General features: G+C 37.1%; 1 protein-coding gene and 1 pseudogene across 1 annotated transcript; one reads left to right on the forward strand and one right to left on the reverse strand.

Annotated features, from left to right (window-relative positions):
• LOC107740395 (potassium channel subfamily K member 13-like) overlaps positions 1-629 on the reverse strand; it is a 3721-nt pseudogene extending 3092 nt beyond the window's left edge.
• Positions 630-1831: 1202 nt separating this feature from the next.
• LOC107740364 (glucose-6-phosphate translocase-like) lies at positions 1832-9790 on the forward strand. Its single transcript, XM_016552789.1, has 9 exons — positions 1832-1961; positions 3628-3882; positions 5125-5357; positions 5732-5975; positions 6388-6546; positions 8022-8107; positions 8304-8417; positions 8661-8799; positions 8983-9790. Exons 2-9 carry the CDS (start codon positions 3735-3737, stop codon positions 9147-9149), a joined length of 1290 nt encoding a protein of 429 aa, XP_016408275.1. The 5' UTR covers positions 1832-1961; positions 3628-3734; the 3' UTR covers positions 9150-9790.
• The last annotated feature ends 5983 nt before the right edge of the window (positions 9791-15773 follow it).

Consider the following 15773-nt stretch of genomic DNA (forward strand, 5'->3'; position numbering starts at 1 on the left):
GTTTTTCTTTGTGTGTGTGTGTGTATATATATATATATATATATATATATAAATCCTTGCTACGTGTACTGTGTTAGGCTAACTGAGACTTGTCATTTGCACTTACATATTGTTAGACAGACAGACAGATAGACAGGTTCAAACTTACCAATAGTGCTGGCTACAGTTGCCACAAAGTAAAAAGCTCCTGAGAAGTCCCATCGATTGTCTCCGTGCTTCCATCCGAATCCCGGCAGCAATGGCCTCCTCATAGTGTTCCAGCAGCTCACGCAAGTCCTCCGAGGGAACCCGGTGATCCTGAACAAACTCGGCCAGCTGTCTGTTCCATCTGCAGTGTGCCTCCAGTTCTGAAGGTCTCTCAAGGGCCGAGAAGACAGCAGCCCCAAATAAAGCGTAGAAGACAATCACAAACCATAACAGGAATATTCGGGCGAAGTCGATGTTGATATGAGACCAAATACAGCCGCAGTCTTTCCTGGACCTACCAGAATGATCTGAATGCACCATTAATATTGAGAAATAAAATGTAAAAAGATGACACAACCAGCAGGTCTTTGGTTGCATTACTTCCAGACAACAATCCAAACCTCAAATTTAATGTTTATTACCTCTATCTCTATTATTACACTGTTCTTAAAAGCGACTGTAGATACTGATCCACAAACAGTTCAGATTCAGAAGCTGCTGCAGAAAATGCTGTGCTGGCTGCTAAGTAAAGCAAAAGTCAAACATGATCATCCTTGCCCTCCCCACAGCTTATGTACACTTGACATAATTGTGCTTTATTGCCCTGCGGTCATTACTGTCACACATGGTTAGCCGATATGACTGAAGATCTGGGCAAGAGCTTGTAGGTCCAAACTTTGCAAGAGGTTTTCTCTGAACATTCACCAGAGTGCCTAAACTTCAGAGGGACTGTCTCTTTAATAGAAAGCCTCAGCTAATTGGTGAATTAAGAACTATACAGTTAATTAACTAGCTTGTAAGAAGGTCCAATCAGCTAACAAATGTAATATTTGGTAAAATATTTGAAAAATGTCTCTTATGCTCAACAAGGCTGCATTTATTTGATCAAAAATTCAGCAAAACAATAATATTGTGAAATATTATTACAATTTAAAATACGTTTTATACATCCTGTGATGGCAAAGCTGAAGCAGCCATTACTCCATTCTTCAGTGTCACATGATCCTTCAGAAATCATTCTAATATGCTGATTTGCTGCTCAAGAAAATTTCTTATTATTATCAATATTGCAAACAGTTGGAAAAGCAGGAAACTGTGATACATCTTTTTCAGGATTCTTTGATTTAATTTATTTTTAACAGAAATCGTTTGCAACATTATAAATGTACTGTATATACTGTCACTTTTGATCAATTGAATGCATCCTTGCTGATAAAAGTATTAGTTTCTTTCAATTAATGAAATATTAATATGCAATATTTTTTATTCACCATTTACTGTAGATACTCCTATATGACACACTAGGCTATTTAACTTTTAAAAACAATTGCATAACAGTACAGTATTTCTGCAATTGTAATTTCTGTCAATTAATTTCGTCCAGCATTAAACAGTCTGTGTAAATGTACCATTTCATGTAATAAACCCACTTCAGATCCAGCTTCTGCCTTTAGAGATGACAACAGAAGTTGAACAATATGATCTTACAATAAGCCTTTATGTTTACTCTTCTAAACTGTTCTACTACAACTCGTCCGGTAGGTGGCAGCAATTGACTAGTTTGACTAGTATTTCAGGATTTCACATTTACAGCATCTAGAACGAGATCCACTAGTAATGTCTGATCATAAGAAAAAAAATTTAAAATCCCCGTTTAAACGTAACATGAACATTTACCAAGTCGGATGGACATGGTTTGGTCGTGGATAAAGGGTTAATGAAAACTGTTTGCTTGCTGGAACAGACATCCGAAAGGCAACCTCTTGTTCACGGAAGTAGGCATGTTATTGTTTTCAACATTAACTCGTTGTTTCTGTTATGACATTTTTTAAATCTCAGTTGTCCCTTCGACTAATCTCATAATTCAAAGAAAGGCCATTGAGAGTTGTAAATTAGATCGTGGATTACTGTTTTACTGATTGTGTTGCCACGTTTGCGAGCTGCAGTATCAAACCAGTTCGCTGTGCACTATGCAGCATTTACAAACTTTTAACCATAAAAGGACGAGAAATACCCGTACAAATGGTGTATGACAGTCAGGCCTGTGGATGGCAAACAAAACATATCTGCAGACAGTAATGTGGCCATACACGTCATCTGAATAAACAGGATAATCATTTGATTTACCCACGGTCTCTATGATTTTAGGTTGCTTATAACATTTGACCGATAAGTGGCGCTGTAGACAATGCCATGCGCCACAATTATTTCTGATAAACTGCGGCAGTTTGTGATTTTATGCGAGTAGGAGGAGATCCAAAAATACGGTTTTCGAATTAAAATAGACGGATAGGCAAGGTCCAAGACCGAGGTGTCATTATTGACTACCAAATGAATCTAAAAGCACATATATATCAAAATGTATATATTTATTAATTTTGGTGGCCCCCAAACTTATTAGACAGCTTCAGTATTGCTAATGATGACCCATAGGTTTCGTGTTGATGGGATAACATTTTATGATCAAATGCAGTGTGTTCACATTATTTTGGAATTTCCATACTCACAATATTTCGACTTGTAAAAAGATATCATGGACGAAGAACTCAATTTCAACTTGTGTAGCTCCATTATGCCTCACTTTGGTGGTGTTGTCATAAGTTGTTAACGCGTTATGCGCGACCGTTGTGCAGCGAAATTTCGCGGGCTATTTCAGTTTGAATCAGCGTTATCGGAGTAGGCCTATCGCATGACAACAACAAAATTACTAAAACTTTCAAAAATTAAAACGGAAAAAAATGTATATGTAGTTACTCTATTAATAGAACATAGACCATTTTGCCAACGAAATCTCACAAAAACAAAAATGTTGCTAATGTGACTATAGTGGTCTGAAACAAATTGGTGAATATCTAATAAATGTTTGTAGTTAGAAAAGAGGAAAATCTGGTCAGACAAAAAGCATGGAATAAATTTGATTCAAAATGAACCAACAATATTTCTAGGCTAGGCCTACACAGTTTAGAAGTTATAATCAGACCTACAGTATGAGTGTAACATTGGGCTGTTGGTGGCAAACATTTGGTGCTCTGCCCCTGAAGAGAGATCATAATCATTGTACAATGATTCTTACAGAACACACACCACCAGTGGTCAAATCTATAAAGCTGTCACATATAGACCCCCACGTCAATCATTAAACTCCTCCGATTAAGGGATCTTCAATAACACCCTCTTCACAACATGTTTAAGAAAATAACAAAGTAGAAAAAAAATAGAAAAACATCGGCTGTGGTAGATCTGATGCAATTGAAACGTCAGTGGCTCACTGTGATCCCTGTTTTAGTTCAATAGAGTATGTTACAGTCCGTCCCCTGACACTGTTCCCTTGAAAGCAGTTGTTTGCCGGAGAACACTCCAAAGATCTCTGCCAGGTTGACCATTAACCTGCCTTGATTACAGCTCTTTCCCCTGACCTCACCAGCTCTTCATGTTTCACAGATCCACACGTTTCAGTTCATAGCCCTCAGATGCTCGTGGTAACTCCTGTGTCGAGCTGAAGAAGACCCTTACGTTTCCTTCTTAATCGTTTTAAAGTTGTGCCAACTATGGCGAAGAGTGGATATGGCTACTACCGAACTACTATATTCCTGGCCATGTTTGTGGGCTACACGCTGTATTACTTTAACAGGAAGACGTTCTCTTTCGTGATGCCCTCTGTAATGCAGGAAATCACGCTGGATAAGGATGATCTAGGTGAGCATGTGCAACGAGTGGCCTGTACTTTGTCTTTCCTCTCTGTCGTGTGGCCACACATGTTTTATAACCTTTCACACATGCATTCATTTGAATTACAGTAAATGAGGATGATAATTTCATTGCGTAATTCTCTGCATGCAGTGCCTTTTCTGTCCTTGATAAAAATCTTTTTTCAATTAAAAAAAATTATAAAATTATATTTTAGATTTAGCTGATATTGGCAGAAAATAATGCAAACATTTGAATATACACTACCAGTCATTGTTAATGCATTATTGAACAATGTTTTTAAGTCAGTGTAATAATTTTCCTTTTAGAGACATATTTGAAACTGTGATTTTTTTTTGTTATTGAAATTTGTGTCATAAACCGATACATATATGTTATACATTTAATAAAAATCTGTTTAATTTAAAAATTTTAAATTCCTTTTTTGAATTTGGAATTTTTCTATTAAAAACTACTGTTCAAATGTTTGAGGCCAGTAAGATGTTTTTGTAAATAAATTTATATTTTTGTTCAAGGATGCATTAAATTGAAAGTAAGTAACAGTAAAGACATTTTTAATGTTACAAAACATTTATATTTCAAATAAATGCTTTTTTAAACTTACGATTCTGTTAATAATGCTGAAAAAAATATTTAAAAGATTATCATATCAACCTCATCCTGAAAAGTTTGTTTTTTACTGTCTACTGTCTTCTGCTGTTACTGCTACTGTATACTGCTTTCCACCCTGTAAGCGTGTATTAATTGCAAGTGTAAAATATTAAACCAATGCACCATGACACCACTTCCTCTGGTGTGACATCCTAATCTGAAAAATTCAACTAGAAAAACATCTTGTCTTAATACAGTTTTTTTTTTTTTTTTTTACTTTTTGGTGTTATATTACAATATGCTCATACAATTTCCACCCTGTTAAGAAACATTACCCAACTAAAATTTCATAAAAAAAAAATATATATATATATGTGTGTATGTGTATGTGTGTGTGTGTGTGTATATACAGCCATATTACGATGAGATGTTTGGTATGTTGCCCGGGATCTACTTTATCAGCACAGTGATTAAGTTCATCTTATCACTGAAGTCTTTACGGTCCTTAAGCCAATGCGGAGTGATAACGCCTAAAGAAATGCTCCTTTGCCCTATCTTTGCAAACCCATATGTTCTTGTGTGATCCTTCACTCTCTGCTGAAGTCTAATCAATATTTATTTAATCTTTGTGCACTGCAGGTCTTATCACTAGCAGTCAATCACTGGCCTACGCCATAAGCAAGTTCATAAGCGGTGTGCTGTCCGATCAGATGAGCGCACGATGGCTTTTTTCTGTTGGGCTGTTTATTGTTGGCGGCATCAATGTGGTTTTCGCTCAGTCCTCGTCGGTGGCAGTGTTCTCAGGCCTGTGGTTTCTGAATGGACTGGGTCAAGGTCTAGGATGGCCACCATGTGCAAAAGTACTACGCAAGGTATGGATCTGATCCTGTAATCCACGGACTTGCATTGCACATTGAAATATACATATATACACTCTTAAAAAACTATGGTTCCATTAAGAACCTTTAACATTCATGGAACCTTTCCATTGCACAGAAGTTTCTTTATAGATAATAATAATAATAAAATGTTCTTCACACTGAGAAGAAAAAAAAAAGTTATTTTAAGAACTCTTCACTATAAGGTTCCTTGGGGAACTCAGATGGTTTTTGAAAATACTACTGTTGAAAAGTTTGGGGCCAGTAATTTTCTTCTTTTTTTTTTTTCGATGCGTTATTTCGAAGCATATATTTAAGATGCATTTCTAGTGTACATATGAAATTAACTGATTCTTTTGTTTAAATAGTGGTTTGAGCCATCTCAGTTTGGGACCTGGTGGGCAGTGCTGTCTTGTAGTATGAATTTGGCTGGGGGTCTTGGGCCCATAATTGCCACACTAATGGCCCAAAGCTACAGCTGGAGGTTCACGCTGTCCATCTCTGGCCTGACCTGTGTGGTCATGTCCATCTTCTGTCTGCTCATCATCCGAAATGAGCCCAGTGAAGTTGGCCTGCCAAATATCGAAGCTGGTGCAAAGAAAGGCAAAGGAGGTATGAGGACTTCCCCATCCACATGCACATGCATTTGATATGTATAATTAATTTAACTGAATATCCTGTTTCAGTAGGAAATGCATCACATTAAGGAATTCAAACTGGCAATGTGGTTTCATGTTATCTTCATTTTCCATACTAAGTTGTTTATTATGGCTAGTTTTGCTTATATAGGTCATTGCTATTCTATGTTATTGTGAAAGCATGCATTAGATAAAAGGTTTCACTTGCTAGTTCTTTGAAGAATGAACTATTGGACCAAAACGGAGTACAAAGGGGTGTGTTTTACTAGGCCTGTGTGTTAATTCATGTTTGTTTGTTTTTTCGTCGAAGGTCTAATGGACGTTTGTATCTGTCCTCCGACAACAGTTGTACATTTGATCCATCTGGTATCTACCTCTGATTTCAGGCTCCAGCAAAAATGAAAGCACCTTCAAAGAGTTCATATTTTCTCCATATCTGTGGGTGATGTCATTGGGATACCTGGTGGTGTTTGGGGTGAAGACTGCTTACACTGACTGGGGGCAACTTTTCCTTATCCAGGACAAGGGCCAGTCAGCACTAATGGGTATTGTGTGTTGTCTAATGTATTGAGTTTTAAAGGGATAGTTCACCCAAAAATGATAATTCTGTCATTAATTACTCACCCTCATGTCGTTCCAAACCCGTAAGACCTTCGTTCAATTATTCTCGTAGCTTCGCAAAACTGAAGTTGAGCCACTGTTGTCAAATGGACTGTTTTACCGATGTCTTTACTACGTTTCTGGACCTGGGAACATTACAGTTGCGTTGTCTCAACTTCAGTTTTGCGAAGCTATGAGAAAACTTTTTGAGTGCAAAGAAAACAAAAATAACATTAGTTTTTCAACAATTCTTCTCCCCCGAGTTACGTCTTCCACCATTTTAGAGAGTATCACAATGCATACGCACACTTTCCCCTAAGCGTAAACAACGCTGATTACGCAGATTACGTTCATGCGTGCGCTTTCTCCCCCCAACGTAAACAACGCTGATTACGTCGATTACGGCCACTGTTGTCAAATGGACTGTTTTACCGATGTCTTTACTACGTTTCTGGACCTGGGAACATTACAGTTGCGTTGCTGTCTATGCAGGGTCTGAGAGCTCTCACATTTCATCAAAAATATCTTCATTTGTGTTCCGAAGATGAACGAAGGTCTTACGGGTTTGGAATGACACGAGGGTGAGTAATTAATGACAGAATTTTCATTTTGGGGTAAACTAACCCTTTAAGTTTTTTTTAGCATCCACCTTATTTTTTAATGTAAGAGCTAGTGCAGCCAATTGTTAACATGAATGTGCAAAGGTTTCTGTGTTGTCTGTTATTTTAGCTGTACAAGCACAGGCCTTTATGCTGCCTAATATTGTAAATTGTGGTATATCTTATTGTATTTTATTTTAGTTTATATCATAATCATAAACACACTGGTTTGTAGTGCAAGTAGATTTACTGTTTAGTACACACTTTGTTATTCTTCTAGTTTTCAACCTATAGCAGCTAATGAATCAAAAGTTTTGCACATTCCCAGAAAATAGCTTACTCCAGCATTGCACAATAAGGTGAATAGGCCTCTAGTGTGATCTAATGAGGGCTTTAAAGATGTCAATGGCAGCGTTTTGCAGTGTGAAGACATTTCAGTTCTAAAAAGTTACAGTTTATGTTTTCATAATTCCATAGTACAATGAACTCTTAACTTAAAAGATCAGGCACAATTTCACATTTTATGTTCTCTTTCAGAAATGGTCTGCTAAGGGTGTGATGAGATTTTTGGGTTATGGACTGAAATGCATATTGCTGTTGATTCTTAAAGATGTCAATGGCAGCGTTTTGCAGTGTGAAGACATTTCAGTTCTAAAAAGTTACAGTCTATGTTTTCATAATTCCATAGTACAATGAACTCTTAACTTAAAAGATCAGGCACAATTTCACATTTTATGTTCTCTTTCAGAAATGGTCTGCTAAGGGTGTGATGAGATTTTTGGGTTATGGACTGAAATGCATATTGCTGTTGATTTTAACAGGAAGTTCCTTTATGAGTGCCCTGGAGATTGGAGGACTGCTGGGTAGTTTAGCCGCAGGATTTCTGTCAGATAGAGCTGTGGCAAAGGTGCATTTATACCACCAATATATATTTATACAAAATCTTTATACCATTTTTTATCAGAAAATCTGTTTATATTCTACCATTCAGACGTAAGTTGTGTTTTTTTTTATTTTTATGTTTTTGAAGAAGTAGTCTCTAATGATCATAAAAACTAAGGTGGTGCATTTTCTCGTTCTCTTTCATTTCTCTTGAATTTCAGCATGGATTGCGTCTGTATGGTAACCCTCGCCATGGGCTCTTGCTCTCCATGATGGCTGGGATGTGTGTCTCCATGTACCTCTTCCGCACTACTGTCACAGCACACAGCTCAAATGTAAGTTCACATTAAAAATGAACAAAACTGGCAGCAAATATTCCACCTGCAGCCCACATCGTGCAATAGCGAATTATATTACTGGCTTTGACGTTACACTAAACCCTACTGGATGTTTTTTTTAACAGACTAACCTGACCCAACAAAGTTTTGCCCAAACTTTGTTGCAATACGTCAATGCAGGACAGAAGACTGTGTTTATGGGTTCTATAATGTACTAGTTTTATTACAATTTACACACAGGTCTGGATTCTATTGCTGGGTGCTGTTTTTGGCTTTTCCTCCTATGGACCGATTGCCTTGTTTGGAGTTCTTGCGAATGAAAGCGCTCCATCGAACTACTGTGGGACCTCTCACGCCATTGTGGCCCTGATGGCAAACGGTGATCATCATCTCAATTTTACAGCAGCAGTAACATTGTACTAACCTAATTTTCCATTAGTTACATGGACCTTTTCCATTAGTTACATTTTGACTTTTACTCATTTCCAAAGAAAAGTTACATGTTAACCATTTGCCCATTTCAAAAAATACTAATTTTTTTTTGCGTTTGTTTTGCTGACAGTTGGTGGTTTCCTGTCAGGGTTGCCATTTGGAACCATTGCTAAACACTATGGCTGGAGCACAGCATTCTGGGTAGCAGAGATAGCCTGTACTGTCACCACAGTTGGATACTTCCTGCTCCGGAATATCCGCACCAAGATGGGAAGTTTACCCAAGAAGGCCGACTAAACATTAAGAGTATTATTTAAATGTCTTTTAACTCGTTTTTAAGATATGGTATGAAAAATAAAGGGCACAACTTGGCTAGGATTTTACTTTTGTGTTTATGAATATAATAAATTCGCTGTGGATATCTATCCCCAAGGTATTACACTTTTTTAGCGACATATGAAATAGGATACCATGTTGTGTCACTTTCTGCACATCATGTTATTTATTCTGTTCATTTTAAAAATGGATGACAGTATTTTACATTGTTCTGAATCTGCTCACTCAGTGCTTACATTGCACAACTTTGTCTTTTGGTTAAGGCACGTTAAAGCCATTTCTTCCCTGGTATTAACATTTTATTGCTATCGAAACAGGTAAAATAAATAAATTTATTTCTTGTACCTTCCATCCGTTTTAAAGCTTTAACTGGTCCTATCTCTGTATCTGCAGTACTACAAATTCATAAACGTGTCTAATGAAATGTGACAACGTGTTATGTCACATGAATGTTTAATAGCACAATGAAATGAGTTTATATAAATAAAAAAGTTAGAGAAACTGATCAAGTAGACTTTTCATATTCTGCCGACAGAAGGCAAATGACATGTACATTTAATTTAATAAATGTAAAGACGCTAATAAACGTGTTTCAAAGAGCATGTATTGTGCATCTTGAGCTGCTCTGTCTTGTATAGATGTTCTGCACATTACAGACTTAAACGGTGTCTATGTACATTATTTACAAATATGATTCTCACTGTAAATTTTGGATGCAATTTCAAGAAAAATGCAAATTATCCAGTCATAGTTGTCTTTAAGGTAAATAGTTTGAGCTTGAGGAAAACTCTTGTTCATATTCCTTTAAGTTGATGGAAATCCTTATCCCTTTTTTTCTGGACAAGTTTGACTTCAGAGCATCTGGAGATCCTGTCAGGTGAATGAACACACTCAGTGCAAGTCCAGCTCAGGACCCGGGTCCAAATGTTCCGGCTTTCTCTGCTATCTCCAGGGCACTCTTCAAATTTTGGTCAAAAAGCTCACATCTGAAAGAAATTATGATTTTTTGTTACACACAGCACAGGGGAAGATGTTTTCGGTCGGGGGTGCTGTGTGTGTCCGTGTTGGGTGAAATGAAAGGGGGGCGCGGGGGGGGTCACCTCATTTGACAACTCCACAAAGCACTACAAGTGTGTCGATATGAACACTCGTTTAAGTGGCATATGCACACTGGGAAATTTGACTGCATATCACATTTTTGAAATTATCGATAGTAGCTGATCAATCTCGGGGGTTGGGCTGGGTCCGCTAGGCTTACTTGTCTCCGTGCTCGTGCTGGAGCTGGTTCACTTACGTCGGTGCTCGTGCTGGGGCTGGTGTTGTGGATGCCGATTTTGGAAAGTTTTTGCTGATATATATATATATATATATATATATACATATACATTGTAATAATATACTGCCGTTTTTACTATATTTTGATCAAATAAAAGTAGCATTGGTGGACATAAAAGACTTCATTAATAAACTAAATAAAGTAACTAAATAAAATCTTCCCGACCTCAAACTTTTGTATGGCAGTGTATATAATAAAATACACTGCCTGTCCAAAAAAGGTCACAGTCACACACTCTAGTATTTTCTTGGACTGTCTTTCCAAGAGTTGCATTAATTTTTGGCCAAGATGAGAGAGTTGAACCACTCTGTAATGTTGACTCCAGCACTTCCTAAAAGACTTTCAATAGGGTTAAGCTCAGGACACTGCGGTGGCCAATTCATACATGAAAATGATTTCTCATGCTCACTGAACCACATTTTCACAATTTGGGTCCAATAAATCTTGGCATTGTCATCTTGGAATATAATATACACATGGATTCGTCTTCCAACATGGTTGTTTAAGAAATTAAAAGCTACACACTGCATCAGTTAGGGCTAAAAGAACTGTTGCAAAATATATAACATGCCAGAAATATATTAATCACTTCAATAATGATCCCATCCTAGACTCCTCAGTTTTTGCTTATTTAAATCCTAATGGCGACTTTTTATTGATTGATTGATTGGTTTATTGGCCAGTCAGTGTATTTTATGTATGACACAATTTAAGTATACAAGAATAAAAACATACCAACATAAGATAAATAACATAGTTGCGTTGTTCTGTAGAACACAAAAGTGGATGCCTTAACATCACTTATGTGCTTCACTAACACTTAACACTAATGTGTTTCAGTGACTAAAGTACATCATACCTGTTTGAAACAACATTACAGCAATGGGTTAAACTATTGTTTAATGAAATCTACTCACGAATGAAACATTGATGCCAGCACGAGCTTCTCATTGGAGGTGAGACGAGGTCGCCCAAATCTGATGGACACTGGATAGTTGGCAGGATCTTTCAGATATCCCAGGATCTCCTTCCCTTCAGCTGTGTATTTACCATTCACATCCACCCCGTTAATGGACAGAACTGCATGACCCATTGCACACGAGAAACACATGCTGAACAGCAGCGATGGACCTGTAACTAGGCCTGTTTTTACGTTAACAAATTTTTGTTGTGTGATATATTGCCCCAGAAATAATTGCGATAAGCGATATTATTGTCATTTTTACATTTTATGCCACTGAATATATAATCATAATGTAACAGCATAATAATGCAAGAAGGCCTTACTTCCAAATGACAACAAACTTGAATTTTTAAGAATATTTAGATCATGGAAATTAATTTTTCCCTGACCTTCTTTTCTCTGTAAATGAAGGGTGCACACTATTGCTGAAAAACACAATCCATACTTGGCAGTCAGATGTCCGTATGCACAAAGGCACAGATCCCTAAACAAGACCATATCTGCAGATGAAACTTTTTTTGTAGAAGCATTTTTTAAAATTTGAACTAGCATCTCATAACTACACCACGTTATGTACGAGAAGCTGCAAAAGACACAAGCACAACACCTCTGATCCCGTCCCGCTGTCCGAATGCGACAACCACCTTCTCATGAATCTTTAAAACTAAATCAAGCGGAAAGCTGAATGTTTTTTTCAACTTCAGCTCGAGGTACATCATTGTCGTACTGGTAGATGAGTCCACCGGCCTTATTGACAACATACACACTGCAGATCGCCATCTTTCTTCTATGTCAGCGGGGCAGTCATGTGAATATGAAAAAAGTCATAGGGAAAATATAAAATAACAGCAATAAAAAATATTATAAACAGCGCATACCACGCTGTCTACAAATTATTATTTTAATATAAAAATTAAGTAATAACTATTGCGGAGTATTTTTGTGTACGAATAAACACTTTTGAGCGTTCGATGGTTGGAAAACTTCATTTCCCATAACACCATACCCGCCGCGTGCACTGATCTGATTGGTTGACGCGCATATTCTATTAATTTCAGAATATTAATGGCCAGGGCTTTGCACTATGGTATTAAATAATAATGATCGTTTAATGTTTAATTTTTCCGTTCAATTCTCATTTATCGTTATTACGGTGTAAATTTAAAAAAGATCGAGTAGGCACTGTCACATGGTACCTGTTTCTTTTCTCAACGCTTTCAGGATGGACGAATCACAGTTGTTTCTGATTACATATTAACGAATGTGTAAAATAACTGTGTGAACATTTTAATTTGTAATTCAGTTACCAATATTTAAAGTTATTACATTTCAATGAACCAGTTTAAAAGACTTGTAAAATATATCTTCATGCGACTCAAAGAGAGATTCGGGTTTCTGAGTTCCCAAGCGCCCTCTGGAGACAGACAACAATATTTCTTGGAAAACGGTGATAAGCTACATAACAGAATGCGCATACTATGGAAGCCCGTTTCCGCCACTGAATAAAAAATTTATAAAAAAAGGTAATTGCAACTTTTTATCTCGCAATTCTGACTTTTTTTCACAGAATTGTGAGATATAAACTCGCAATTGAGAGTTATAAAGTCAGAATTGCGAGATATAAAGTCAGAATTCTGACTTTTTTTCTCAGAATTGTGTGATATAAACTCACAATTGCGAGTTAAAAAGTCAGAATTGCGAGATATAAAGTCAGAATTCTGACTTTTTTTCTCAGAATTGTGCTCAGAATTGCGAGTTTATATCTCTCAATTATGACTTTTTAACTTGCAATTGCGAGTTTATATCACGCAATTCTGAGAAAAAAGTCAGAATTGTGAGATAAAAAGTCGCAATTACCTCTTTTATTTTTTATTCAGTGGCGGAAACGGGCATAGCATACAGTATTAGAGTAGTTTATTTCTCTATCACTATCAATGTAAAGTGTAAAAAAATATATTAATATCCTTATGGTAATCATACCTTCTAATTGATATCATTTTCTTGCATCAAGTATGTAAAGATTTTGAAAGGTCCTGTCTTTAACGAAAAACACGATAGGGGTTCGAAGCAATGGCCTAGGAAAAGTTTATCTTTGAGGTCCGGAGAAATAAGACAACGGAACACATTTCTCATCCATCCTCCTGACCCCCTGTATGTCATGCTCGGGTCCCCAAAATGAGAGACAAACTCACCTACCAGGTATTTTATGAGTAATGCCTATACTTTCAACAGAAAAGTTTACTTAGGAAATAATACTAATAATTACTTGTTAGAATGCTTTATCTGAAACTTTATATGAGACTAATCTCATGTCTCATACATTGCTATCATACATCATTACAGATGTAGACATTGATTTACGACAAACAACCTTTTCCCTAACTGTGCGTAAAATACGTTAAGGATACCCATTTGCCTTCTAGCATTACCAACACCAGGATTAGTAAGGTCTTTATTATACATTCTTCTGTTTGCAATAGTATTTGCTACAGACTGCCTTGAATGGTGAATAAACGCGATGAAACCCGTCACTGTCTTTGCTGACAGAGGGAGGTCAGGGGTCAGATACTGATGGATGTGGTCAGCTGTTTGTCTTATGATTGCACACTTCTGTGTCACGGAAATGAAGCTGGATTCAGGTGCGGGTTCAACAGAGGCTTTATTGTACAGAGAAATCACCGCGGGCAATGAGCGCCTTCGCGGACAGTCAGTGTGGACGTGGAATCCCCAACCCCACAGATGGGGAGATAGCAGCGGCTGGAACAAGCCGCAACCGCGGCAGTGGAGATGAAGCCGCACAACAATCTGACAAAAGACAGAGAAACACGAGGAGCTATAAGGGGAAGCTAATGAGATGACCAGAACCAGGTGTGAAACAAGAGGCGAGCAGATAACAAGGAGGGCGGGGAAACAATCATGCTGACATATGCGCACGTGGCGAGCTGTCAAAACAACCACGCACAACAACACACAACCACAGAGACAACAAGAAACAGGTGATCAGACCCGAGACCCGACACTTCTGCCTCCAACCACAGGATGTGTGCCATCCAGCCTAAGTTTTGACTGAGTTACAGTTTCTCATGCTTACTTATCAGCATCCTTTTAAGATAGAGATAAAAAAAATACATTATATTTTATTATTTAGTATGAAATGTATAATTTTAATCTGCGTAGATGTATTCAGTTGATTAAAATCATGATAGTAAAGACATTTATAAATGTTACAAAAGATTTCCATTTTAAATAAATGCTTTACTTCTGAACTTTCTATTAATCAAAAACTCCTTAATTTATCACAGTCCACAAAAATAAGCAGCACAACTGTTTTCAACATTGGTAATAATAAGAAATGTTACTTGATCACCAAATCAGCATATTAGAATGATTTCTCAAGGATCGTGTGAATGTAATGATGCTGAAATGGTGTTATTTGAAACTGTAATAATATTTCACAATTGTATTGTTTAACTGTATTTTTGATCAAACAAATACAGCTGTGGTAAGCATAAGATACTTTTTGTTTAAAAAAATCTTGCAGAAATCTTTTGCTGTATATAACTAGATTTTCTTAAAGAAAATGAGAGCAATGCACATTCAAAAGTCACTATACTATAAAATTGCTATACATTACAGCTATGACGTGTTTTTTGAGTGTTTGTAGGTGGTTCCTTACTGGCCCAAATGAAAAGAACACTATTTCCATAAGTCTGGTAAGTCTACTTATAAAAAATATCAGCACACATCTCCTCAATGTCCTAAAACATTTATGTCTAATAAGATCCATCATAACAGTCTGGAAATTTTATTTCCATTTTTGGATTAGTTTTGGGTGGTTGTTTTATAACCATTTTCACGAGGAGTCATTCTGACTCCTAAACTACGTAAACTATGTAAGAGAGACAACACAAAGCTCAGAACATAACAAGCCTGAAGCTTCTGCTGTTCTGCTATTAATACTCCGTCCTGTTTTAGTGTGACCCGCCTTTATAGAGAAAGACTCGCTGTCCAACAGACAAGCAGATCCTCAATCAGCAAAGCCACTAACTTTAGTTTTACTATCCGGAGCTCGTGCTTAGAAAGTGACTCACATGCATAAAAGTCAAACAAGTGCAGAAAATGCTCTATAATTCTCTCTTGGCAGTCATTTTTTCCTTCTTCCCCCTCTCTCTACTCCTCCTTCCCTCCCTCTCTGAGAAACAACACAACTAGCTACTGGTGTTTATGGGTCTTGCTAATGAATCCACTCTTAAGTGATCATTAAAGCCTTACGTTTGCGTAACGC

Source organism: Sinocyclocheilus rhinocerous, unplaced genomic scaffold, assembly GCF_001515625.1.
Source record: "Sinocyclocheilus rhinocerous isolate Xijiao unplaced genomic scaffold, SAMN03320098_v1.1 scaffold315, whole genome shotgun sequence".
NCBI lineage: Eukaryota > Metazoa > Chordata > Actinopteri > Cypriniformes > Cyprinidae > Sinocyclocheilus > Sinocyclocheilus rhinocerous.

Coding starts and splice junctions, on each gene's coding strand:
- LOC107740364 (XM_016552789.1), top strand. CDS start 3,735: ATGGCGAAGAGTGGATATGGCTACTACCGAACTACTATATTCCTGGCC. Junction 5,976..6,387: donor TGCAAAGAAAGGCAAAGGAG/GTATGAGGACTT, acceptor CTCTGATTTCAG/GCTCCAGCAAAAATGAAAGC. Junction 8,800..8,982: donor TGTGGCCCTGATGGCAAACG/GTGATCATCATC, acceptor TTTTGCTGACAG/TTGGTGGTTTCCTGTCAGGG.